We start from the raw sequence: 26,651 nt of genomic DNA, 5'->3' as shown, positions 1-26,651 counted from the left end.
CAAAAGGTAGATCACACGACATGCCCCTATAATATTATAAATATTTAAAAAAAGAATGAAGGTGACTTGATTGCTTGATGAGTGTTGCTGTGGTGGCATTACAAATTAAATACAAAAAGTACCTACCTATTCCATTTCCCCCCCTCTATTTCCCATTCAAATGCATTTGTCTTATATGTAACGCCAACTCCGCTATTCCAAAGCCCCCTCAGGTACATATTTAAACTATTTTCAGCGATGGTATAATACATTATTTTGGTGGGTAGATCTTGTTCAGCTGGTAATTTTGAAAGTAGCTCTCAAGTCAAAAAAGTGTGGGCACCCCTGCTGTACAGTAACTATGTTTGCAGTTGACCTCACCTATAGAATGTGTCCTTGTGATAAATCTGTGCGACCTCAAGTTGCACTGCACTTCAAAGTCCTCTTGTCAATGAACAAAGTGGTGTGTAAGGAACCAATGTGCCTCTAAAGCCGTTACACCCAGCTGTGTGTTAGTTATGACTCAGTGAAACGGTCCTTCACCTCAACCCTATCTTTATCCTACTAGATAAAACACTTCTGATGTACGGATGGCGGAGTTGCGTCAACACATATTCAATCAACATACGTCATGCTTGTCGAGGAACCCAATTGCATAATTCAGACTTTTGCAGTACAGCAGCAAACAGCCAAGTCCTAGCATAAAGAACAAAGAAACATGAAAATAAACATTCGAGACACACACACACACACACACACACACACACACACACACAGGTTAGTTGTGGTGGGTTTCCGAGGCTAGTTGTGGTGTGGTAATTACTGCATGGTAGCTGACACCAGGGTGGCCCCAATACACTTAGGATTAAATAGGATTGCCAGATCTGATGATCAGCCTTTACTTCTCTCTCTCTCCCTCTCTCTCTCTCTCTCTCTCTCTCTCTCTCAGGTGACAGGTCCTCTGGCCTACCCTTAACGATTAAAAACGCAGAGTCTGTTGATGGTTTTAAGATCTTGTTAAAAACACACATTTATTTAGGTTACATTTTGTCTTGCAAATTTTTTATCTGACCTTTTTCAATGTTGTCAATGTTTCTGCTTTTATTTCTCGTTGTGTTATTGCTCCTGTGTGCCTTGTTTTATATTGTTGTTCACTGTACAGCACTTTGTTATGAAAGGTGCTTTATAAATACATTTTACGTACTTATTTACTTACTTGAAATAAGTTACTTAGCCGGGTGGGGGGCATGCTTAATCTCTTTCTATCAAAAACTGCCCACATGACATATTCTGACAAATTGAGCTGAGCTGAGCTCTGCTGTGGCCTAATTCATAAGAAAAATGACAAGAATGTTAACATAAATATGAATTAGGCTCAACTATCAACCAGCAGAACTACACATGCTGATAGAACGAACATCCCTCACCTTGTTAAAACAACGCGCAGAGCAAGCACAAACATACTGTGACTTTCATTCCTGTCCGTGTCTCCTTCCACTTCCCCGTCTCTCCTTTCCAATTCCATCTCTGTTGCCAAGGCCAATTCCAAATTGAACAAGGTTGGCCAAAATCAATAATTATCAGCCAGTGCTGCTGCCAGTGCTGCTGCCATCTTCAGGTGGAGGGTTTATTTTTGGCTTAAAGGGATATTTTACTTTAAAAAAAACTATTGGTCATTTTATCATCTACTCAGGCTTATGTGAACACCCCAGGCGGTTTTTAAGTTACTTGATTCAGTAATTAGATATTCATTTTAGCTGCCCCGTCCCCTTCCTAACCTAACCTTTTTTATGGTGACTGATAGTGTCCTTCCAATACGTGGGGGGGGGGGGGGGTGCTTTTTCATTTACTGTTCTTATTTATTAAGTGGTGCAACCACTTCCTTAATTGAGTATGTGTGTGGGCGCCTGCCTGCCTGGGTGGCTGGCTGGGTGCGTCTGAGCACGAAAACAGCATGGTTGTTTTTCACCACCTGTGTGCAACCTAACACACACACACAAACACACATGCACATATTAACTGTATATACAAAGGTTGACACTAAGGTCTCAGAGGCACTTGCCCGTCGGGCAAGTAAAGGTCATGTTCCACTTGCCCTCAGCTCATGGCCACTTGCCCCCCAAAATATATCGTAGGCCTACATTTTGCATTACTGTTTATTTTAATGTATTTTTTACTTTCTACTTGCATGCTTGAAACTTTCCCAGTTGAAAACTTTGAAAATTATGTTTTTTTAAGTCAGTCACAATAGTCTTTTATTTTAACATTAGAGGTAGCTCTCTTCATAGTTGTTCTTCCATTGGGAGGACACCTCATTACTGGAGGTTCCACTTTCACACATCCATTAGCATACTATCAGTATCAGCATGAGATGAGTATTGAATGACTGGCAACCATTAAACAACGACGTTCTGAAAACACAATAAACCAACCAGTGATGGTATTGTTGACAATTGGCAGGCAATGTATATTGATGTGTGCACTGTGCACGTTCTGCGAGATTTACTTTGTGGTACAACGGTGTTGTGTGGCAACAGTATAGTAATAGTAAGAGTAATATTAAAAATAATTTGAGGATGATACACAAAAGAAGAAGAAGAAGATTAAAAATAAATAAAAACAGTAAATGAAAAACCATGGCCCCCTGGCCCCCCTCACGTATTGGAAGGACACGATCAGTCACCAGAAAAAAGGTCGGGTATTTTCGATGAATCTATCTTAAAAATAGTTTGAATTTACAATGGGTTTGTATAGGATGGGGGCGGGGCAGCTAAAATGAATATCAAATATCTAAATACTGAATCAAGCAACTTAAAAACTGTCTGCGATGTTCACATAAGACTGAGTAGACGATAAAATGATAAAATAAAGTGAAGCCCTATATACTTTGTCGTATGACAAATAGCGACAATTAGACGATATACAAGCTCACAATGCGCGACACTATAATGACATGCCCAAAATGGGGACGCCAGGGTGATGAAAGTGCCTACTGTGTTACTACCGTGCTTACGTGCGAAGAGATCATACATCATTCCTCACCGTCTGTCCATGATTGCGTGTGCAGAAGAATGTTCTCACTGTCTGTCCATGTTTGTGTGCAGATCCTGCCTTATCACGGTCTGTCCGTGATTATGTGTGCAGATTATGCTCTCTTCAGACTACTTATGGGAATGATGTGCATACTGTAGCCTGCGAGCTGGTTCAGGCCGACACACTGGAGGAGTTTATAATATGCATATGCAGCAGCAGTACAGTATGTGGGCGATGTACTGTATGTATGTACTGTACTGTATGTGTGACGGGTCAAGCAGCTGACCAAATTGGCGCCCTACTTAACCCATTTAGGCCTGACCTCGAAATTAAAAAAAAAATATTCTAAATCCTCCAGTTTTATGAAATAAATATTTTCACGATTTTTCAAAAATAGCAGACCTACAAGCTCGTAGCGCGCCACTCGGTGGCGCGCTATGAGCTTGTAGATCTGCTATTTTTCAATAGCTAAATTATAACGTAATGTTTAAAACACCAAAAGGGGTTCCCGCCCAGAATGGGTTAAGCTCACCTGATTCATGGCACTTCCGCTCGCTGTCAGTGCTGCTGCCACAGTGTTAGTTCCTAAACTACGATATTTTAAACTGTCTCTCTCTGTCGGTGGTGGAACAACCTGTAATGTTAGATATGTGCAGACATATTCCATAGCTGAAGATCAAGGATCCGTTGCCCTCATCGTGGCATATTTGGAGCAAAGTCAGACTGTCAGACAACCTCAACAGCTCGAGTTTACAAACTTTACCCCAATTGTCCTATTGGCCATTATTAGGAGCCTGGAATAAAGACTGATTCGCTATGTACTACTCAAGGAAGGCATATTCCAGTTATAGGTGATAAGGTGACCACCCGAAGACTACAACATGACGTCAGGCCGCGGTGGTAAGCGACTCACCCAAACACATCTCTCTTGTTTTTACTAACCACCGTTCGGTGGTCACCTTATCACCTAAAACTGGAGTATGAATAGGCCTGTCCAGGGTCCTATTTGACTCACATTTCTATTACGTAGGCAAGTCAGGAAGTGACTCGAGTTCTTTTTCTACATTGGAAAACACTGGTCCCCCCCCCACACAGATAGGATGAAACGTAGCAATCAGAGTTGTTGCTCTTGTGACCTGGTAACTGCAAATGCAATATCAGTTTATGATCACTAGGCCCAATCTATAAAGAGAGAAGAAACATAATTTGTGACTTTGGCCTGATGCAATAGAATCAGATTGTGTTTGGGGTGTTATTTTTATTAGCAATTTGGAACTCTGAATCTGGCCCAGTAGAGTTGCTGTCCAGTGTGGTGGTGTACTTCACTCATTCATCCAGCGTTTTCGCTGTATTTCATTAGAAATATGCATGTCTTGCATCCCTACCATGAACAGCATTGTCCTGTTGTCCCGCAGGCTGGTGGGCAGCACTCCAGCAGTGTGGGAGTGTGTGAGAGCTGCACTGCTGCTGCTGCGCGTGATCTGTGGTGACAGTCCATTCTCATCCAAGGCTTGCAGAGAGGGGAAGCTGGGGTCTCGTTTGAACAGCACCGGATGTCTCCCACTGGAGGGGCTGTCCTTACCCCCATGACCAATCCCACCGTTCCCCAAACCGTTGGACTGGAAGGCCAACGCCCTCTTCAGCCCTCCGGCAAATCCCCCGGGATTTTCTCCTTTGGCGCCCGCTCCGGAGCCCAGTGACTGGGCAAACTTCTCGATGCACTCGTCTATCAGAGCGGGCGGGGCTTTTTTGTGCGGGACGCTGACGCGGCCACAGAACAGAACCTCAAACTTCTTGGCAAAGGTGAGACAGGTCGGAGACAATGGTGGGCTGGTGGCGGAGGGTGCCTTGGAGGTTGTGGTTGTCGAGGGAAGAGACGAGGAGCTGAGGCATCTTTCAGAGGAAGCGGTGGCTGAAGGCTTGCTGGGCACAGTGGTGATGTCATCATCGCTGCGCGCTGAGCTCTTCCCCGCCTGCCTCAGTGTACTGATGATCTCAGGCACCTGGTGGGATACGAGGGGGCATGTTAACCTGAGCTCCATTCTACAAAATGTCTTCTGAAAAACCTATGTTTCTATTTTTTTCATGTCAAGGACCCCAAATAGTATATGTAATTGGCCACAGACCCCCATCTGAAAATATGTTGTTCCAGGGATCCCCCCCCCAGAAGCAAAGATTTGAGTTAAAAACGTTCGTTGTGAAAGCAAATATTCAAAGATTTGCACCACATTTTCACGATTTTCAAAAATAGCAGATCTACAAGCTCGTAGCGTGGCGCTCGGTGCCGCGCTATGAGCTTGTAGATCTGCTATTTTTCCAATAGCTAAAGAATAAAACAATGCGTAAACCACTAAAAGTGGTTCCCGCCCTGAATGGGTTAATAAATAACCTTTTAAGCGACAAGAATAATCTTGAGCGATAAATACTAGTCAAACAGTACCACTCAGTTAAACAGTTATTTTGTAGTTTGCATTTGTTTTTTTATGGCATGACATCGAAAGGGGCCAGCCGTCTAGAACAGGGGTTCTCAACGTTTTTGGCCGGGGACCCCCGGAAATGCTTTGGCAATGTCTCGGGACCCCCGCCCCGCCCCCTCCCGACCCCCAATATAAATTGATTGCTACAATAACCTTAAACCATTTTGGGCGGGAACCCCTTTTGGTGTTTTAAGCATTGTTATAATTTAGCTATTGAAAAATAGCAGATCTACAAGCTCATAGCGCGCCACCGAGTGGCGCGCTACGAGCTTGTAGGTCTGCTATTTTTGAAAAATCGTGAAAATAAAATTATTATTTTTTTTTAAATAATTTGGGGACCCCCTACAATAATTTGGCGTCCCCCCGAGGGGTCGCGACCCACGGGTTGAGAACCCCTGGTCTAGAAGAGGTCTGCATGCATGTCCCCTGTATGTACTGCATGTGTCGCTCTGTCCCTACAATGCTACAAAAAGTGGACCAATCACAGTGAACTACACACCTCGGCTGACTGAATCACTACAATTCACATTACAATTTAGGCACTTATCAATAAATTCACAAAATCTCTGTGAGTGAGCAAGATATAACATGCAACCATATCTGCGTAGTAAACTACCATCAATTGTCCACAAAAACAAAACATGAATACAATTTGCAGTGCATGATGTGTTTACAAGTAAGCGTAGAACTTCCTAAAGTGAGTACGGAGTAGTGAATGAATTAACACATTGTGTGCCCAGGACGTCTTTATAATCACCCCCTGTGGTGCCCAAGACACCTGGGGACGTCTGTTTAAATAAAATCGGCCTAGAGTGCCCAGCGTCTTTATTCTGAATAAACCATGGGCATCTATTCTGTTGTGTAAAATGATTGTTTGGGGGCGGAGAAGCTACTTTTCTGTCCCCAAGCAATCTGAGAACCCATTAGCAAATAAAGGAAAAACAAGGCCCTCTTTTCCTTTGAAAAGAGACTAGTCCCCAAATGACACCTTGAAGTGACACGGTAGAGTATATACTGCCCGCGTGCCAGAAGAATCTCCATATATGGGTATGTTGTGTTTGTGAGAAATTGTGACATCGACCGCAATAACAGAAATGTCTCAATATTATTGTGGGCCTGTGACTGCAACTGGTTTCTTGTACTCTGTGTCTTAAATAAAGTATTGGCACTTTGGCAATCAGTGTGTGCGGCCACTTTCTTGTTCCTTCAAAATTACTATCGAGTTTACTACTCCCCCGTGGACTGGCACCACTATATGGACTTTTGTATCATGTGTAAGCATCCTCATGCACAGCCTGTGACTGCATCTACCATAGATATTCAAGCTGAAAGTGTTATTGTCTCCACCAGGCCGAAGACATGGGGAGAGAGTATGTTTTGCACTCTGTGTGTGTGTGTGTGTGTGTGTGTGTGTGTGTGTGAGTGAGTGAGTGAGTGAGTGAGTGAGTGAGTGAGTGAGTGAGTGAGTGTGTGTGTGTGTGTGTGTGTCCGTCCGTCCGTCCGTTAACAGCTAATCTCCGGCACCGTTAACCCGGTCGATGCCAAATTTTGCACACACTCCCTGGATGCCAACGATGAACCTCTGCCCCAAATTGTCCAGAACGACCTGTTATAGCGCCACCAGGAGGCCGACTTTTGTAAAATACATTTTTTGATATTACTCCTCCAGATTGCAGCATGCAAATTACGTGAAATCTTTCACAGACTTTTCTACTAGGCTGAGGAATATATCCCACCCTTTTCACATTGGCCTGTTATAGCGCCACTAACAGGTGGATTTTTGATGCCTCAAATCAACCAATTGCCATCCAAGGCGTAAGAAGAAATGGCACCCTTTTCACATTGGCCTATTATAGCGCCACCAGGAGGCCACAACCTCACCTGCCCTGGTGGAGACCTGTGCCCTGAGGGGCACTTTATCTAGTTGTTTTGTTTGAAGAGCAGCAGCATTACAATGTATTGTTCTCGCATACTGTAAATCGCTCTGGATTAAGAGCGTCTGCTAAATGCCTAAATTGTACATTTAATTAACAGGAGTGAAAGAGCCTGCCTCTACATTGTAGTGACTCTCTTGCTGATCTCTAGGTTATTTAACATTTAACCAGTTTGATTTGATATTGATTTGATTAGCTTAGCTAGCTTTAGTGAAACAGCTCTGTACCAAGAGACACAAGCTAAAGCACAAAGCCTCAAAGCCAGAGTGCATCTCATTAATCACATGAACCATAGCATCCCTAATCCCTATGCTGAGTGAACATTTGAAACATTTATTTTATATATATAGATTTTAAATATTGTGATATTGGTGTTTTTGGTATTGCTGCATCCAAAGCATTTTTCCGTTAATTAAATCTGATTCTGTCTTGGATGTCTGTCTCTAATGATGTTTGGTAGGCCTTCAAACAATCTTGAGTATTCCATATAAGACATAACTTGCTTTCCTACAGGCTTGTCTAAGAGTAGGAGTGGTGCCATTCAACCATGGGGTACCAACAGTATCATTCTTAGGTCTAATTGCTTTTAACCCATTTAGACCTGAGAACAGATTCTACAAAATGTCTTCTAAATCATGACAGCTTTCTGAAGTGTCTGATGTTTTCTATGTCAGTGGCTCTCAAATGATTTCATATCAAGGACCTCTAATTGGCCCTGGACCCCAAATCTCAACATATGTTGTTCCACGGAGCTCCCAGAAGCAAAGATATGAGTTAAAAGCGTTTACTGGGATATATTAAGAATATATATTCAAGATTTGCACACATTTCCAAGGTTTTCAAAAATAGCAGATCTACAGTGCCGCACTATGAGCTTGTAGATCTGCTATTTTTCAATAGCATAACATTATGCTTAAACACCACAAGGGGTTCCCGTCCAGAATGGGTTAATGGAGCTGAAGAATAAACTGATTATCTCAAAAATGATATACAGACTACAGTATATAATATTTCATAATTTCTACAGTACATCTATATTTCACTGTAAGTCAAAGTAACATTTATTTTATTATTGTTGAACTAACATAATGTCACTAATAAGGATACGACAATTTAAATTAGGATTATTATTATTATGACGCAAATACAGACCTCGTTTAATAACAAAGTCAGTGGCTGCTGTAAAAGTTATTGGGGGAAAAAGTGGCTCAGCTGGAAATATGAGTGTTAGAATGGGCCAGGGAGTGGCCAGTGTGTTCCTGTGAACCTGAACATGTGGTTGTCACACCGTTCAGCAGGAGATTTTGCTCAGCTGTATGTTGTTTACCACAGGCAAAGACCACACATGATTTAAACTTGATTTAAAATATGCAATATTTGCACTTGAATATCGCGTCTGTCACTGGTGTGTAACGCTATGGGCATTACTTACAGAACAGGGGTGGGCAACTGGCGGCCCGGGGGCCACATGCGGCCCCCACCTTCACTTAATGCGGCCCTCAGGTTAATGTCAGAATACTGATATAATATTGGTTTCAGCTGTTACAATTCCACAACACATTGCAAACATGACCCGTAATTACTTCAGTCTAAATAGCTCATTGCTCAACACAAGTATAATTAAAGGCATTTGAAATGACATAAACATGTTAATTTTCAGGATTCCAATTCAAAAATAGCAAAAATTCAAGATTTCAATTCGAACATAGCAAAAATAGCCGATCTACAAGCTCAAAACGCGCCGCGCTGCGACGCGTTTTGAGCTTGTAGATCGGCTATTTTGCTACGACAGCAATATATGGCCCTATAGGGAGTGAGTGGAAATATAGTGGCCCTCTCCATCGTCAAAGTTGCCCACCCCTGACTTAGAAGCAGACATGGCGACACATACAACAGTACGTCAGCATAGGTGCCACACCTCTGTTCCATGGGCTAAACTGATTTACAGTGTTGCCTACTGCTTGCTCCAACTGGCTGGAAAAGAGCAGGCCTTGTGATGTTTTCCTGTACTGAATGTACGACAAAATGACAAACCACAAAGGATGCTTTGTGTGTCCCCTTTCTCCCTTTTTATAGTATATCCTTTCCTTTCATCTCTGCTCCCGTCTTTCTCCTTAACTCTCAGATGTTCTATAATTTGTTGTTTCCATGAATTCACCAATTAAAAAGGGGGAAAAGAAAAATTAAAATGTTCCGGTTCAAAGTCTATTACACGTCCAGGTTTTTCTGCTGTGGGTGCTGTGCATAGGCATGCCACCAGAGGGTGGGGGCTGTTCTGTTCTGTGTGGGTGTTTACTGAAGCGTCAATATGGAGGTCTGTCTATTCCTGGTGTGTCTGCTTTGAAGATCCATGCGCCCTGACCTTTTCTCTCAGTCCCACTTAATCACAACAGCATAACACACATGCACGCAAACAGTCATGTATGTGCGCCAGATGACCTCCCTCCCTGCATGCGCACACTTTGACGCATGGCACACATGGAAAACTACAGTAGTCATTTTACGCGTGCTTCAATCTGTAAAACCAGAGGAGGAATGATACAGTCTTGCTCTCTGACTAGACCTCTAGCCTGTGCAAATTGCAAATCCCACTGCCTCCCCAGCATCCACCTGTAGGATCCGTTTCTACTGTAGATCCCACGGGGGTCTTAATTCATTCCCTGTAGCTTCTTTTTTTTTTTGCGACCGCAGGTCAATTTGTCTTATATCTTATTTAAAAATGTATATTCATATATTACAGGGAATGAATGGGGACAGAGCCCTGACGCCAATCTGTGCTTCATATATCTATGCTCAATAAATATATATTCTAATACCTTCTCAGAGATTAAAATAGGGTGAATTTTGCATCCCAAAACGCAGTTTATAGTTAGCAGTGGTTCCCAAAGTGGGGTTCGGGGACCCCCAGGGGTACCTGAGGGAGTTCCAGGGGGTCCCCAGCTAAATTATAGTTTGGAACCAAATAGACCATTATGGGTCTGTAACTCAGAGTACACTCATTTGTACACTCTCAGAGTTAAAATAACATTGATTTTACAATACAAATTGGGGACTCCGAGATAGAAATGCCATTAAATGGGGTCCGTAGACTAATACGCATGTCAAACTGGGGGTCCTTGAAATTAAACGGGTTGAGAATCACTGCTAGAGCCGTAACAATCTTCTCTTAAGGGGGTCCCTGGCATATCTCTTCAAATGGGGGTCCGCGGGCTAATAAATGTCAATTTGGGGGTCCTTGACATGAAAAGGTTTGGGAACCACTGAGTTAAGGGAAAGGGACGCAATAAAACAACGACCTCTGCATCCATGGGATACACTACTGTACTGTTTTTTATTCTAGTTTCTTTTGCTAGATTTAGTTATAATAATCATTTCTACTTCTGTTTTCTACATGAATATAGCCACATTATAACCATATAAAATGAAATGGGAGTTAAATGCTGCAATTTGTAAAAATATACTCATAACGTCGTTGAAGTGGGACTCATAAAATGTCCCTGAGACTCATCTAAAAGACCATCCCTGCATCCCGGGACTCATTACATTGAAAACCTATTTACATCACTGCCTTTTTGTTGTCTGGCTGAACCGACACCAGGGAAGAAACTTAAGCACAAATGCAAGTACATCCCAAAACAAGCCACGGTATAATTATCCAGATACAGAAACACATGCACACACGCACACACAGACACACACACACACACACACACACACACAAGTAATCACGTCAAAATGTGTGGCTGTGGAATGGAGAGCTATCCCTGTCCGAGTACAGTCTAAACACTACAAGTATTCTGGGGAGTTTCAAGTACCGCCAAGTGCCAACACACTCGCAAGTCTGCGAAAACAAATCATTGGACATTCTGCTCATTTTGCTATACAGTTATTTCTAAGGCTGGCTGTCCCACTACCTGCTTCAGTGAGTCACTTAATCCATCGTTTTGGCCTCAGTCGACCAACACATTTTCAGTTCAGGCTAGTAATTGTTTATGCTTGCCTTACATCGCTCAAAAATCACACTTGTGTAAAGTGAGGGGCACCTGGTAATGTTTGTTTAACTGCTGTAAACAAACATTAACAGTCCGTCGACTTGGCTGCCACATGACATCACGTTTAGTGCGCTAAACAAATATTAAAAGTCCATAGACTTGGCTGCAACTATCTTTGTTAACTTAAAAGTGCCCTAAACAAACATCAAAAGTCCATAGACCGGGGTTGGCGAAAGGGCCTTTCTGTGTGGAGTTTGCATGTTCTCCCCGTGTCCCCTAGGGTAGGTACCCTCACAAAAAACATGCAGTAATCCTGGTCTCTAAACCGCCTCCCCCTGGCCAGCCGGGGCGCCTGATGGAGGGGAAAGGAACTGGTTGGAATAACGTGTTCCTTCCACGCGCTACGTCCAACCAGGGAAACTCCCCCCTGTCAGGTGTAAAGGACACTCAGGCATGAAGGAAGCATGAGTTCAAGTCCGTTGCTCTCCCCATGTCCCCCATATATGGGGACTAGGTTGGCGGAGGGTGTGTAGAGCCCAGGATCACATTAGATAATTGACACAGGGGTGAAAAATGGGTTACAAAATTGTGGGATAAAAAAACATTTATAATAAAAAAAAAAGTCCATAGACTTGGCTGCCACATTGACATAAGTTCAAACAGACGTTGGAGGGGCTAGCACCACTCAAAAACTAAAATTCTGTGAAGTTGTGTAACTTTCAATAGCCAGTACCCACTACCCAGCTGCAATCTCATCCTCATATCCTCATTAGAATGTGCAGTTTTCAACCTCTACATTTTACAGATTTGTTTATTAAATCATTTAATGCAGGGGTCTTCTCTTTTTTTCTCCTTCAGGCCACTGTCCTTGGCTGTGAGAAAGAGACAAAGCAGGGTCAGGGGAACCCCCACTATAAAAGTATTTGTATAACATTATGTTGAATATTGAATATTAAAGTTTTTTGTGACTGAGAAAGGATTTCATGCAACTTGCAACAAGACGCTCACATATTGCTCTATTTATTTCTTCTTGATACTGTGATGTCAGTTTTCAACACAGCAAGATGCAGAGGACAGGGCACAGACCTACTGTAATAACTAATTCATTACAACCATCTAGGCTCATGCAAAAATGTTTTAGCAGAAATTAACATTACATGATGATAAAGAATGTAGAATTATGAATAAGAATGAATGTGGATGAAACATTGGAACACTTGAAGAGAACACAAGCAAATCATTCTGAATAATTGAGCTTGTGCATGTATTTGTGTGTGTGTGTGTGTGTGTGTGTGTGTGTGTGTGTGTGTGTGTGTGTGTGTGTGTGTGTGTGTGTGTGTGTGTGTGTGTGTGTGTGTGTGTGTGTGTGTGTGTGTGTGTGTGTGTGTGTGTGTGTGTGTGTGTGTGTGTGTGTGTGTGTGTGTGTGCGCGCGCGCGCGCGTGCGTGCGTGTGTGTGTGTGTACTGCTAGCATTCAGTCTTTTATTTTGTCAGTGTTATAAAAACAATGAAATGGCATATCTTTAACACAACATCAACCCAAGTGCTCCATTTGAAAATTACACCCCACCAATACTTTTTTTGCAGTTCTTGTCTGTGAGGCAAAGCCCAGGCCTCTATGCCTCGCCAAATTGGCTGTGTATCAAACCGAGGGACAAAAAGCAGGAAGTAGCTTAGCTAAGCAGAAGTGGACTCATATCAGTGATGTAATTCCATGTGACAGTGCAGACTGGAGACCAAGGTTATTAGAGACAGAGTGAAATAAAACTCAACACTTGGTTGGCATTCAATTATTAATATTAAATAAGTGAAATAAAAATAAATGTAAATTTGGTCAAATTTGTCAACATAACCATGGGAGGCATTGATGCATGTTTATTGAGACTGGAATAGCTACACATCTGTGAGTCAATTGTATCCAAGTGTATTTATCTGTATTAAACAATACCTACTACGCTGAACTTGAAAATCTTGCCCCTGACAAATAACCACATTACTGTATACAATTGCAACCAACAAACTAATGAACTAAAATAAACCTTTTTAAACAATAAAAACTAAAATGAATTTAACTGAAACTAAATTGAATCGAAAATAAACATTTACAAGTAAAAAATACAAAACTATACTAGTCTTACAAGAGACACAGTTCCAGACAGTCAGCCGTGTTGAGTCTTGCCTGGGCATGGGGTGTGTTCATCTACCTGACTGGCACACTTACAGCTACTTCATACTGTAGAAATCAGTTATTTACAGCAACAAGGTCATTCCACAAAGTAGAAATTGGGCTTTAGAGCTTTTTCTCTGCATCTAAATCGTGTTCCTCAGACAAGGGCATCAGGCAAACTCAATGTTAAGTAGCTTTTTGTTGAGCCGCAAAGCCTTTGTGAAGCTATTGTAAAGAGGCTGTGTGTGTGTGTGTGTCTGTGTGTCACTTTGTCCGCAATGACAGCTTCGTCATCAAATTACAAGGCCATGAAACTCTGTGAACTGTATTTAGATCTCTACCTCAATATGCGACATATGGTGTAATTTGGTGGTGAAAGGTCAAGGGTTGGCAAGATGATCAGCCTCACCTCTAGGTTGTAAAGAAAAAGAGAAGGTCCGGTCCATACACCCGAACGTCTTAGTAGAAGCAGAAAGTAAGCCTTGCCGAGCCATGAGGCCCATACGGTAGTGGTCTATCCCCCGTTTCTGTAGCGTGAGGCGGGACATGATGTACCCTGGACATGACGCTAATATGTCGTAGAGACTTACCCCAATAAATCCAACCCTTGATGCTGAGTGCCAAGCAGGGAGGCATTGGGTCTCATTTGGTATGACCCGGCCATGGATCGAACCCTGACCTCCCAGTCCCAGGGCGGACACTCTAACCACGAGGCCACGGCGCTCCAGAAGGCCAGAGAGGCCGAAATGTTTTATTTCTTTTAAGCACTATGTTATTAAATTATTTTTTAATTAAGACTGTGTGTGTGGACCTTCTCTTTTTCTTTACATTTTTCTCTTTTTTGATCCAGCACCCGTTTAAATGTTTGGATGTGCGTGCCGTGCACCTCTTGATCAAACATAGGGTGCCCTTATTTTTTTATTATAACACGAGAATAACAGGCAGTTATGGCGTTTTACACTATCAGGTCACCTCCAGCATTCTTGTTACTCTATGGAATGAGGTTTCGTCACAGTGTTTCCAATTTGAAGGCCATTGTATAAAATGCAACTCAAAACATTTTTTAGAATGCATAGGCTCGCTGGCTGTTGAAAGCCGAGAAGGAGAGACATTGCCCTTGTAGATTGACTGAGTGGGGAGAAAAGCCACAGTGAAAGGAGTGCATTATTTTTTTTTATCTAGATGGCTTTGCCGAGTCAGTGAGTGAGATGTTTTGTTTGTTACGGAATGGAAAAATAGCAATAGGAGCAAACAGTCTGCTCTGTACTTTTGCCTGGATGCAGAGAAAATGACGGACGCCAATTCTCAGGAATGGAAAAAGTAAAAGGTCTCCTTCGAGTCCTTATGTCAACACAAATGCTGCAGAGCAAAAGGCCGAGAGAGTTTGAGAGAAGACTGAGAGCCACAGAGAGCTTTTAAAAGGCAGCATAACAGGCATCCTCAAGGCTTCCAAACAAAGATCTGCTCGTTTTGAAGACGTTGAGGTTCACACACACAGGGCCTAACTCCCAAAAGCAGGTGTAACATTTCAGACAGTGATACTATCACATTCATACCATGGATACAAATATGAATTGATTGCAGCATATCATTCATTTACAGCCAGTAAATGCGTCATGCAGTGCATGACGTAGTCCTGTTACACCAAGTTTGGCAGAATATGTGTGTACTGTGAGAACCGAGAACGCGTATAATTTCTAATCCAGTTGGTCCCAATCCCCAAACACCTTAAATTAATCCCATCTCCCATGGCGATAAACCGCCAGTGGGCTGCCTGCTTTGTTGTTTCCAGAGAAAAGGCCAAGCTAGGAAGTGAGGGAGGATAACTCAATAACGCCATCGCTGGTCTCATCTTTGATTCTTTCACCCACCACCTTTACAAGGTCACACTTGCAGCAGCAGCTGCAGACATCACTTGGGTCGTTTAGGATACGATCCCAATGGGCCAATACCTCACATTTTAACCACTAATCCAGTAACTTGTTTACTTCCTGGCTGCATTGCTGCTGTCCCAGTGTCATCAGCAGCCAGGTTCCACCATGATTCTCCCATTCTCTCCGCTTCTCATGGTCACAAATCAGCAGCCTCCAGCTCACGGTGAGAGATCACAGTCTGCCTTGTGTCTGCTGACAACAGACCTCTCTCTGTTTAACCTCTTTTCTACCTCTCCCTTCTTCTACCTCCTCTCATAACTTCTTCTGAACAATTTCTTCCAGCAAACTAAATATTTGTCTTGCTCTCTCCTCCCTCTTATCAGAGAATACATGGGATTCACGTGAAAAGAAGAGAGGAAGTTAAGTTCTCCTCCTTTTCCTGCAGTGTTCTGTGTTACATTCAGGAACTAGTGTAATCTTGCCCAAGACACTGTCATCCCTGTCGTCAAGGCAACGTGTTTTAGTTGAGCGCTGCTCCTTAACTCTTTGGTGTGATGTCGTCACAGTGTCTTCTCTCACTGCTTTTCCACATACAAATAAAGTATATATTAAAAAAATAATCTTTATACACCATAATATCTGACACCCTTCATTGCTAGTGACACATACAGAAGGCATTGTGTATGTTATGTTTCCTATGAAGTCAATCAAATCAAACTTTCTGTGTCTTGTGATGGGCTTACATCTGTGTCATATGACACAGATCATACGATTTTCCATACTGGAAAAATGTTTACCCCATTCTCTCTCTTTGGGTTGGAGGGAGGGATTGAAAACCCAGAAGGGTGGAGAGGTGTTGCCCCTCTAAGAGAGCCTATAAGCTAAAAACACACAGTGGCACACAAGCAATATCTTGCTCAGTAGACCAATGGTTAGAAGAGGCAGGCCTGGAACAGGAAGTCGGTTGGACGCGGGCTATGATCTGTGACCGTGACCCATGGACATCAGGACATGGACTCTAGGGGAAGAACACTTGGCATGGTGAGTCGCACAGAGTAGGCACTATATAAAGGAGACTACTGTTAGTGTAGTACTGGCCTCTAAAACTGGGAAGTTACATAAGAAACACAAAAGAGAACTTCCAATATAACGCATTACGTTGTGCACTGCAAACCTCTCTCTGGGTATTGAGTTGAGTGCAAGAAAGACACAGAGGGTTATGGTCAAGATTAATGATACAAAGTCTTGAGGCGATGCACTTGTGCATTCATGCTTAGTGAATCCCTGCAGATAAAAGTAGCATTTAAATAAACACACACAATGTTCATATGACCCTGATTTATTCTGAATTCATTTCCTTTTGACATTTTGCTCTCTAGTAGAACTACAGTATTTATTTTTCAGAGCAAGCAACTAAGACTTTCCAACCAACCATGCCAAGACGTGACTGAGACGTGTCTTTGTGTTTCCCATATAATAATTTAATTCGGTAGTACTGGTCCACAGCAACAACACAAATATGTAATTTAGCCAAATTTACAAACTGCTAAACAGCAGGGTTGAGGATGTTTTGTAATATATAGACTACAGTAGCTCTAAGGAAAAAGAAAATCATATTGATCCCGATCCACATCTCAGACTTGGCTACAATGAGGAAAATGTAAAATAAATAATAAATAAAATACCGGTATTTGAAAAAAGCGTCAGTCAATCCTGTGCCAAACGATAAACACGTGCAGACCACTCAAGTGCTCCAGCTTTATTTTGTTTGGGTAGTCTCCTGAAGTGCCCAGGCATTATATATTTTCTGAAACATTCTGTTTGACTCTCTTCCACAGACGATAAACATTGTGAAAATAGCAGATCTACAAGCTCACACCGCCTGGGTGGCACAATTTTTGCCCCTTTCTTAAATTATTTGACAATTTGGCCAATCAGTTTTTATAGTAGTTTCTTTGTTCAGTACTTTTGATGCAGTAATGAGCAGCTGTTATTCTAAAATGCCTTAAATTGTCACTTCACTGCTATTTGTGGACCCCCAAAAATCCTGTGGGGACCCCTCTGCGGGTCGGGAGCTCACCCACAGGTTGAGAACCAATGGTCTAAGACATATCTATGACAAAATTGGACAAGTCAAATAATGGAGGGCTACTTGTAGTGTACATACAAAAGCCCTTTACAGTTTTGTAAAGAAGCAAGCTATACAATGCACAGTTGTCCGTTTCATAAAAACATTAAACTCCATAACCAAAACCCTAAACGCTGCTGTAGCTCAATTCTGAAATGTTTAAGTATATGATTAATTTAACAGACATGCCATGTGGCACTGTGACAAGTCACAGAATGTCCCTGATGTTGTTTAAGAAAATGCTAACCAACGTTATAACTTCATGTGGCAGCCAGCAAGTGAGCACAGTGATACATTATTAGACATTTTGGGGGACGGACGAAAAAACAACAACCACCCAGCTGAATTCATCATACATTTATACGTCATATACGCTGCAGTGGTGCATAGCAAAGGTTTACGTGATTCTACAGCCATACCAATACATAGACACAAAGTTGTGAATTTAAAAGGCGAAGGTGAAGGAGAAAGGTGAATATATGGAGGAGAGGGAGGGAATCATTAAACAGGGAGTGCCACTGGGTGACGGAAACAACCACAAGAGTCCAAGGCACTGACGTCAGTCTACTTGGGCTGAGAGAGAGATAGTGAGAGAGTGAGAGAGAGACACAGAGACAGAGAGACAGAGAGACACAGAGAGACAGAGAGACACAGAGACACAGACAGACAGACAGACAGACAGACAGACAGACAGACAGACAGACAGACAGACAGACAGACAGACAGACAGACAGACAGACAGACAGACAGACAGAGGGAGAGAGACCTAACGGCACAGACAACTGAGAAAGAGATGAGGAGCTCATTGAAATGTGATAACAGTTACAGAGTGTGTGTGTGTGTGTGTGTGTGTGTGTGTGTGTGTGAGCCCCTCTCACAGGTCTGTTGTCTGAGAAGCCAGGCAGTGCTGAATCATTGTGGACTTTGACTGTTGGGGGTATATTAGGACAGCGAAGGAAGGGGACTCAAAAAACAGCCCCAACCTTTTTATCTCTGGGAAATCAATTCAGGAAGGAGGATGTCGAGGTACATTCATTGTAAAATGACAGCTAAGCTGGCAGATCCACGGCTGACAGACAGCAGAGTAACTGGACTAGACTAGGCAGCGGTTTAAGACAAGGCCGAGATAGACACTGATTGAGAGACTGTAGGGTAGTATAATGAAGCAAAGACACTGACTGGAAGACTGGAACACAGGAAGGTATAACTGACCTGTTTTTACAACAGGCTGAGGAGTGATCGTCACATGAGCGTACAGTAGATGGGAGGTGGTCACATAAATCAGAGAGGGAGGGAATGGATGTGGAAACTGGAAAGCATGTGAGACCAGACTACTGGGTTACCATAGAGCATGGGAGAGGAGGGCTCAGCTTCAAACGCATGCATGATTTTAATGGGCTGAGGGATGAGGGGGCATGGTAGCTCACAGCTAAATGGTCCCGGGTTCAATTCCCAGCAGGGACGCACGCACGCTGTGGGCGTGTTCTCTCTTCCGTGTCATCAGCGCCCATAGTACCCCAGGTGGGGTTGGCGAAAGGGCCTTTCTGTGTGGAGTTTGCATGTTCTCCAAGAAGAGCTTCTTATAGTGTACATTACAATGTGTGCATGCTTTGCTATTGATGTGACGCCATTCAGAAAAAGGCCTTCTCATGTAAAAATATATTTTTTTACTAGGGAAGGGCACAATCAGAGGTACGTGAAACTGAACATATGAATGAATGGGAACTGTGTATGCATGTCTGCACTGAGAACGAGAACAAGTCTATGACTAATATGATACACAAACCGACACCTTTCCTCCTGTTCTAAAAGTGCACCTCTGGCATGGGTACAATGGGTTTAGAGGCGACATCGCCTGCCCATGACTCAAACGTGCACACGCATTTGCACACACACAAAACAACACCACAGTGAAGCCATCTGGATTTTCATCTGCCCAGCTTTAAGAAAAATAAATAAAGCATCCTTGTGTGTAGTCAGGCCATTCACAACAACTCAACTCTTCATAATGTACAATCGTGAAACACACGTAAAATCACATTTAGAAGTTACAGTAAGTGAAGAATAAAGACTGAATGACACACCTGGTAATGTCAGTCAGATAATGAAATGCCATGTATCAGACAACGAACAAACTGATACAAACTGTAAACAATAGTCCAGGCTACACTACAGTTTAGAAACAGAAGTGAAGATATCTCTCTCTCACACACACACACACACACACACACACACACACACACACACACACACACACACACACACACTTGTGTGTGTGTGTGTGTGGTTATGCTTTGGTTAAGCTTTGACTGACTTCAGATAACAAGCAGTAATGTTTTAAAGCAAGAATGAAGATTGGGCAGGCAGTGGAGTAAACAAAGTAAAATCTAGTTTTTCCATCTACTAGGGAGGCTAGTCATAGGCTAGTCAGTGGTGACTCAACCTTTCAGACCCCCTATAATAATCATCCTATTTGAACAGGGGGACCCCCCCGGGGGACCCCCCCCCCCCCCCCCCCCCCCTACCCTGACAAGCACTTGAACTGTAAGGGGCATTACATTTAGTTTGACTCAGTTCCACAGATACATATTTTGAAAAATGTGCCCCTTATATTATGATTTGGCCAAAGTCCTAATTAAATTGCCACTTAACGGTCACCTGGGGACCCCCCAGAATCATGTGGGGGCCGACCCACATGTTGAGAACATCTTGGTTCTCAACATGCCATAGCAGTGATAAGGAATTATTTACAATCTCAATTATTCCTTGTAGAATCTATACATTTAGTTCATCATGCACAGTGAAACTGAACCAGTGTTTCTGTTTCAATGTGATGAAGATGAACTGTCATGACTCATGATGCTAGTGTACACAAGTTAGCCTACACTCTTGCTTCAAGTAGTATAGGCTGAACTGAATCTATTCTTGAGTCATATGTGACTCTCAAGATCAAGATGATAAATCACGCCAAGTCGACAACAATATCGACTGTACTCTACATTATAATGCGCAATCACAATCACTTGCCTGGAATGCTCAAACATGTCTCCTGCTACCAACACACACTAGCACAGAAGCAGTTATAGTTTAATGTTAATACTGTGGTAAGTTTTGGCCAAAAAAAACAGACAGCATTCTTTCACATGTCTAGACTTAAGTTCGTAATATCCTTTTTATCGTTTCCCTATTGAAACGATACAGACAGGCATCACTAACATGTGAAATTGAATAGCCTGTCTTATAGCTGTCTAGCCAAGTTAAGCAAGAACAATAATGATTTGCCAGCGCGTAGTTAAACAGCTTTTGTCGCCACATTCAGTGAAAGTAAGCGGGAATATAGCAAACGTTAGCTCGAGTCGAGAGCCTAGATAACTTCAGTTGAACTGACTGTTAGCAGAATAAAATAAAAGTCGACGAACTGCAACTCACATCTTTCTGCTCGGGCTTAACACTGAAGAGGTTGAATGATCGCTGTAGTCGCGCTTTCATTCCATCCGACATGAACTTTCCCTCAGTAGTTTACTGGGTAGTGGGTACTTGTCAGGAGTGTGTGTCGTTGGGTTTTCAAATCAATGGGACGTCTATGCTCCTTCCTAAGTTCCTAACGCCGTGTGGTGGGGATCCAATGCGGAGAGGAGAGGAGGAGAGGGGGGCTGCCGCGGCTGCTCAGTTCCTGTCCCAGGGCAGGCACTCACATTTGAAGGCGGTAGATTTCAGATTAAAGCTACATCATGTATGTTTATAAGAGCTACGTTGTTATCTGGTAGAATGAATGTAAACACGATTTCCTGGCTTCCGCTATAAAACCATGCAGACCCGCAATAATCTCGACGAGACGTCATATGACTAAACATTACCCAGCCAAGTATAAACTGAACAGCAACTTGTCTTGAGCCTATTATAATGGGTAACGTATTGGGTAAGGCTACAAGACAAGACGAAAGGTGTATATGCTTACAGGTTTATAAGTAATTTGTCAATTAACTGGATTGAAAACTACCCTGAATTCAACGCAAATGACGCCTTATATAACGTAAAAAACAATAAAAACCTGAAAATAATTTAAACATTGTTAAACTTTGTAGCAACAGCGTCACCTCGTGGTGATTTTTAACATCGTCCAGCACTTGCTTGAAAATAGGGGAAACCCACACTACACTACAGCTCCTCTGAGTAATCCTCCTCCCATGGTACTGGCAGTGGCTGCAGTGGCAGGAAGTTCTTAACCTCTATATGGACTCGAGTATTTAAACTGGAATGTTGACTTTTTCCAGTTATGATTATTTTTAGTCTATTACAAGCAGATAGCAGCATGCCCTACATCCCTCACCCTCTTGTCAAAACAACAGACTCCCAAACATCAGAGAGTCTTCTTAAGAAAACATCTCCACAAGACTACGGGGAGCAGTTCATTATTCCCCTGTTTAGGCAGCTAGAGGTTCGGGCCTCACATCTACATTCTACACAGATTGGACTGATATTCCCAGCCCATATATATATATATATATATATACTCCATATATGGGCATAAAAGGGACACAGTGTGTCTCACCGGGGCAACATGCACAAAATATCATGCAGTATTATATTCATCATTGTGTACAGACAGCATCATGTCAAACAAATGGAAATATCACAGAGAAGTATTGGGAGGTGGATATGTTGTGTACAATCAATATCTGTCATTGTCATTCTCAATGTCATTCTTAGACAGTGACCTGTGAAAATAGCTTGTGTATACTCAGGGGTAAACAACAAAGCATCTTGGCCTGCGTGACTGACAACATTTGAGGATAGTTGGCATACAGCACGCGTGCGCTCGCGCAAACACACACACACACACACACACACACACACACACACTTGTGGCTGTATGTGGTGTGGGTGTACTGTGACTGAGCCAGAGCAACAGGTGGCCAGCCCAGGAGAGCCTGACATCATTATCACGTTCTGGGAGGGATTACTGAGAAAGAGAACAGAGAGAGAGAGAGTACACTGTAGTAGAGTACACTACCGCACGCGCACACGCACACGCACACACACACACACACACACACACACACACACACACACACACACACACACACACACACACACACACACACACACACACACACACACACACACACACACACACACACAGTGTAAAAGCCTGGGTACCAACTAAGGCTACTCACGCCGTCACCAGACAACTGTTCCTCAGTTCCTCAATCTTCAAATGCTACAGAGAGACTGTAATTTTGCCTTGTAAAAATTCCGCACAGAAAGCTGTCATTATTCATTTCCATTCACAAAAAATATATTTCAAACATATTTTTGAATTTACAGATAAATAGGATTCAACTAATTCCATTCTCAGTAGCACAAGGCAAAACAGAAGTAGGAGGAGGCATCCATTGTACTAAAACTAACCTACAAGTTCATTGTATGCCCTTGATGTAACTGTAGGACAAGCTCTGAACCTAGTACTCTTCGGTACTCTTCAGACACAGTGACACACAAAAACAAAAATGTGACCGACTAGTGTACGACCGTGTGTGTTTACTTTGCATGTATATGTGTGGGTGTGCCATTAAGTTGTGCAAACACAACATAACACTTGTTATATTTACAGAACAATATTATGTGCAGGCTGCTTTTAAAGCAGGGCAGGCATTGGCTTTTCTGAGTAAACAGTTTTGAGCTACAGTAGAGCAAGGTCATCTTGATGTAAAGTTTTTGTTTATTTATTAATTTATATTGTCTTTCGACCGGCTAATATCCTGCAGGTTCCCCAATGTTTAGTCTGTCCACATTCAGATTGGCATCCTTGGTATGTTGGGCATGGCATGATGGCACACAATTAAATCAATAAAATGATTTAAAATCTTCTCCAGCCTAATTTGGACACCAGGTGCAATGTAGAGATTGTGTGTCTCTATGGGGAGAAGAGGAGCACGATAAAATCCTCACTGTTAATCACATGAACCCTATTCTGGGCATGGCATAATAGGCATAACATTTGAATGATCGACGAGTGAAGAGATTTGGTGTAGACTTGGAAAAAAGGAGGCCGCCAAATACAGAGCCCTGAGGGAAGGGAGTGACAGTGATGCGGCATAACCATGACACTATATGCATGCAAAATTGCAATGTCACTCAAATGCGGTATAAAACATACATGCACCGTTTTTTGTAATGTATGCTCCGATTCTTTTTCTCTGGATTCTTGAACTGATTCTATGTGAACTTGAAGCCACTAAGCCTTTGGGCCACATGTACTGTATGTATTTTGCACAAACTGTTATGTCTAAACTACAGTCCTGTGTGGATAAAGCGTGTGTCATAAAGTAGTATAAAACCATGTCATAGCACCCGCCACATCCACATACCTTGGTACTGTCCTGAAACTGGAAGACGTAGCAGGCACAATGGTTATGATCTCTGACCAAACAGCCAAAGCTACTGGGCTCCTGGCTGTTGTGGATGAGCTTGGTCACCCTGTGTGGACGACACTCAAACAGCACCGTGTGTGACAGAGGATCCCAGGTCGCGCCCTCGGCCGTCATGCACGAACAGCGCACGGTCGACGCTGACACGCAGAGTAACACTGGATGATTCCTCATTGGGAGTGCGGCCTGTCCCCCACCCCCACTGGCACTCTGTACATGTCCACCTCCACGCCCTGCAGCTCGACCCCGGGCATCCGGGTTGATATTGGGTGACTGAGACCCTCTCCTGATCTCAGCCACCACCCAGGGAAGCATTGTCATGGTGGTCAGCGTGTCGACGGGCAGGGAACCGATCAGCGTCAGTCTGTATTGTACCTCATCCTCCTCTTCCCCGTCCATCTCTCCCCCAGGCGGGACGCTTGTTCTAGCACCGGCGGAATGGAGTTTTCTGGGGCGCGGACTGGAGGATGCAAGGGATGAGCCTGAACGCTGGCCCGATGTGAGGTTAGTGGGAGGCTTCTGAGAACTCCCAGGCCTGAGGACCTCATCTCTGCTGGGTTTCACCTCAAAGTAGAGTCCCTCCATGGTTGATGATGAGGATGGAAGAAGAGGACTGCCTCTACAGGGAAAAACAATCAGAACATTCCACAGCATTAGTGGGCTGAGGCTTCAGAGAGAAAATCCTTGTACTCTACATAAAAAGGCAAACATGATGAGATGGTATAAGTTATTTTTTTTATTTTACCAAAGAAATAAAAATCACACTCATGTGAAGTGAGGGGCACCGTTGTTTGCTTTTGTACGTCATGGGGATAAGACAAACATAAAAAGTCCATAGACTTAGCTGCCACAGCCAAGCCCTTACTCCCTTGGCTGGGGCATCAGGTAAGGATAGGATACTCTGCTAAAGGGCACCCTGAATATCAACCCCATGGACACCTAAGGTATGCAGTGTTTCCTTTGGTTGTGGTCCAGACTGAGTAGAATTGGCACTAACTCAGAGATACTCTATCCAAGAACTTGTGTCCAGCGCCTCAAACTGCCATGGCCCAGTATGGCTCTGTACTGTTACCAACTTACAGTGAGTCATTTGGAGGTCAGTATGAGGAACTGCTCTGGATTTCCCACAAACAACATTAGGTAGGCCACTGACTAGCGCCCAGTCTCAAGGAGACACTACACAGTACACAGTGTGCACTTATTTCGGCTACATTGAAAATGAGGGCCTGCCCCTCAATTGTACTCCGAGTTTAAATAAAGGTTATGATGATGGTGATGCACTGTGTAGTGTACACACACACACACACACACACACACACACGATTAAGGTCACATTTATTCGTCTGTATGGCACTTACACCAGTGTGTACCTGTACCACTACTACGATCAACAAACATAATTCACCTTCTAACATAAATGTATAGTACTGTTTTTTTTGTACCCGCAACTGGCACATAACACCTGCCACTAGTGTGTAAAGTCAACAGCGCACACTGCACAGTAACAGGCGACATCCACGGCCAATGTCACATGAAAATTCATGAAACAATAAGCTTCATATCACATATCAGTGCACGTCATTAGATTATACAATCTGTTAAATCTATATTTCTTACCTCTTTTGATGTAAGCTTGCAATGTACAGTTGATAAAGATAGTATTCAGACAATTTGTATCAGCAGAAAAAGTAGCTACATCCTCAAACTGCCATAAGTGCCATTTCCGAGAAGTGATTTGTATTATCACAAGTACGCTGGCTGCTGCGATAACTATGGGGCGGAAATCAATGACATTTCATAGAGCTCAGTGCAGTGACTGCAGTCAGGTATGCATCCCTCGCGGTACCACACAGCTGTTCCCATGCATTCCCAACTCTGCGCAAATAATTTAGCAAGTAGGCTAAATGTCATGTTACACACAATGCAGTATAGCACATTAGCACTGCTGTGGTACAAATTTAAGTACATGACAGAAACTTAAATTATAGCATCTAACAAGAATGAATTAATATTAGTTGTGTCTTGATTTTAACCTTCCGTCATATCGTATGGTGCATACTGTATAACATTAACCTTACCTTAAGTTTTCCCACAGAAACAAAGACGTCCTTTAATTCAAGTCAGTGTTGAAATGAGGACCAGAGATGTTTGTACTCCGTGTATATAGGCTACCGGGTCGGGACCGAAGTCACCGAACACGGAACACACACTGTAAAACAACCCTGCCCTCCCGTGCTCTTTCTAGTATTGCTGTGCGGTGGCATGGAGGCGCTAAATATAGTAGACAGAAAGAGGCGGCCAGCGACCACTATAGCAGCTCTACCCTCCCTCTTCTCCGCTCTCCACTCCGAGGAAGCATGACAAGTGCATGACGGACGCATGTGTTGCTGCTGCTGTAGCAGCTGTAGATGGAGAACTCCCGGTCAACACCGACCTTGACATGAATACTGTACAGTGTACACAGTACCATACGGGGTACAGTTACCAGTATGCAGTCCCTCATACACAATGTGACACAATGAATCAGAAAATGACAAACTGTATAGTCATTGTGATTGTGTAATGCTGGGTAGTGAGAGGAACTTATTTGAACTTGAAGGAATCAGCAAAAAATGAATGTGAACCAACCATTTAGGG

At 43.0% G+C, this 26,651-nt stretch overlaps 1 protein-coding gene across 7 annotated transcripts in view; it reads right to left on the bottom strand.

Moving 5' to 3' along the window:
- tbc1d1 (TBC1 (tre-2/USP6, BUB2, cdc16) domain family, member 1) overlaps nucleotides 1–26,352 on the bottom strand; it is a 74,230-nt gene extending 47,878 nt beyond the window's left edge. For 3 of the 7 annotated variants that reach the window (XM_079498994.1, XM_079498995.1, XM_079498997.1), the window contains exons 1-3: nucleotides 26,093–26,349; nucleotides 23,955–24,633; nucleotides 4,398–5,015 (exon numbers count right to left, since the gene is read on the bottom strand). In XM_079498994.1, coding sequence (XP_079355120.1) covers nucleotides 4,398–5,015; nucleotides 23,955–24,599 — 1,263 coding nt within the window. In that variant the 5' untranslated portion in view covers nucleotides 24,600–24,633; nucleotides 26,093–26,349. Of the gene's footprint in view, nucleotides 1–4,397; nucleotides 5,016–21,012; nucleotides 21,422–23,954; nucleotides 24,634–26,092 lie in introns of those variants that run through there. The other 4 variants (XM_079498996.1, XM_079498998.1, XM_079499000.1 and 1 more) reach the window with 3 other exon arrangements.
- Between the last annotated feature and the right edge of the window lie 299 nt (nucleotides 26,353–26,651).

This window comes from Electrona antarctica (genome assembly GCF_951216825.1).
Source record: "Electrona antarctica genome assembly, chromosome: 4".
Taxonomy (NCBI): Eukaryota; Metazoa; Chordata; class Actinopteri; order Myctophiformes; family Myctophidae; genus Electrona; species Electrona antarctica.
The sequence above is the reverse complement of the archived record's forward strand: the minus strand, read 5'-3'. Positions and strand labels throughout refer to the sequence as shown.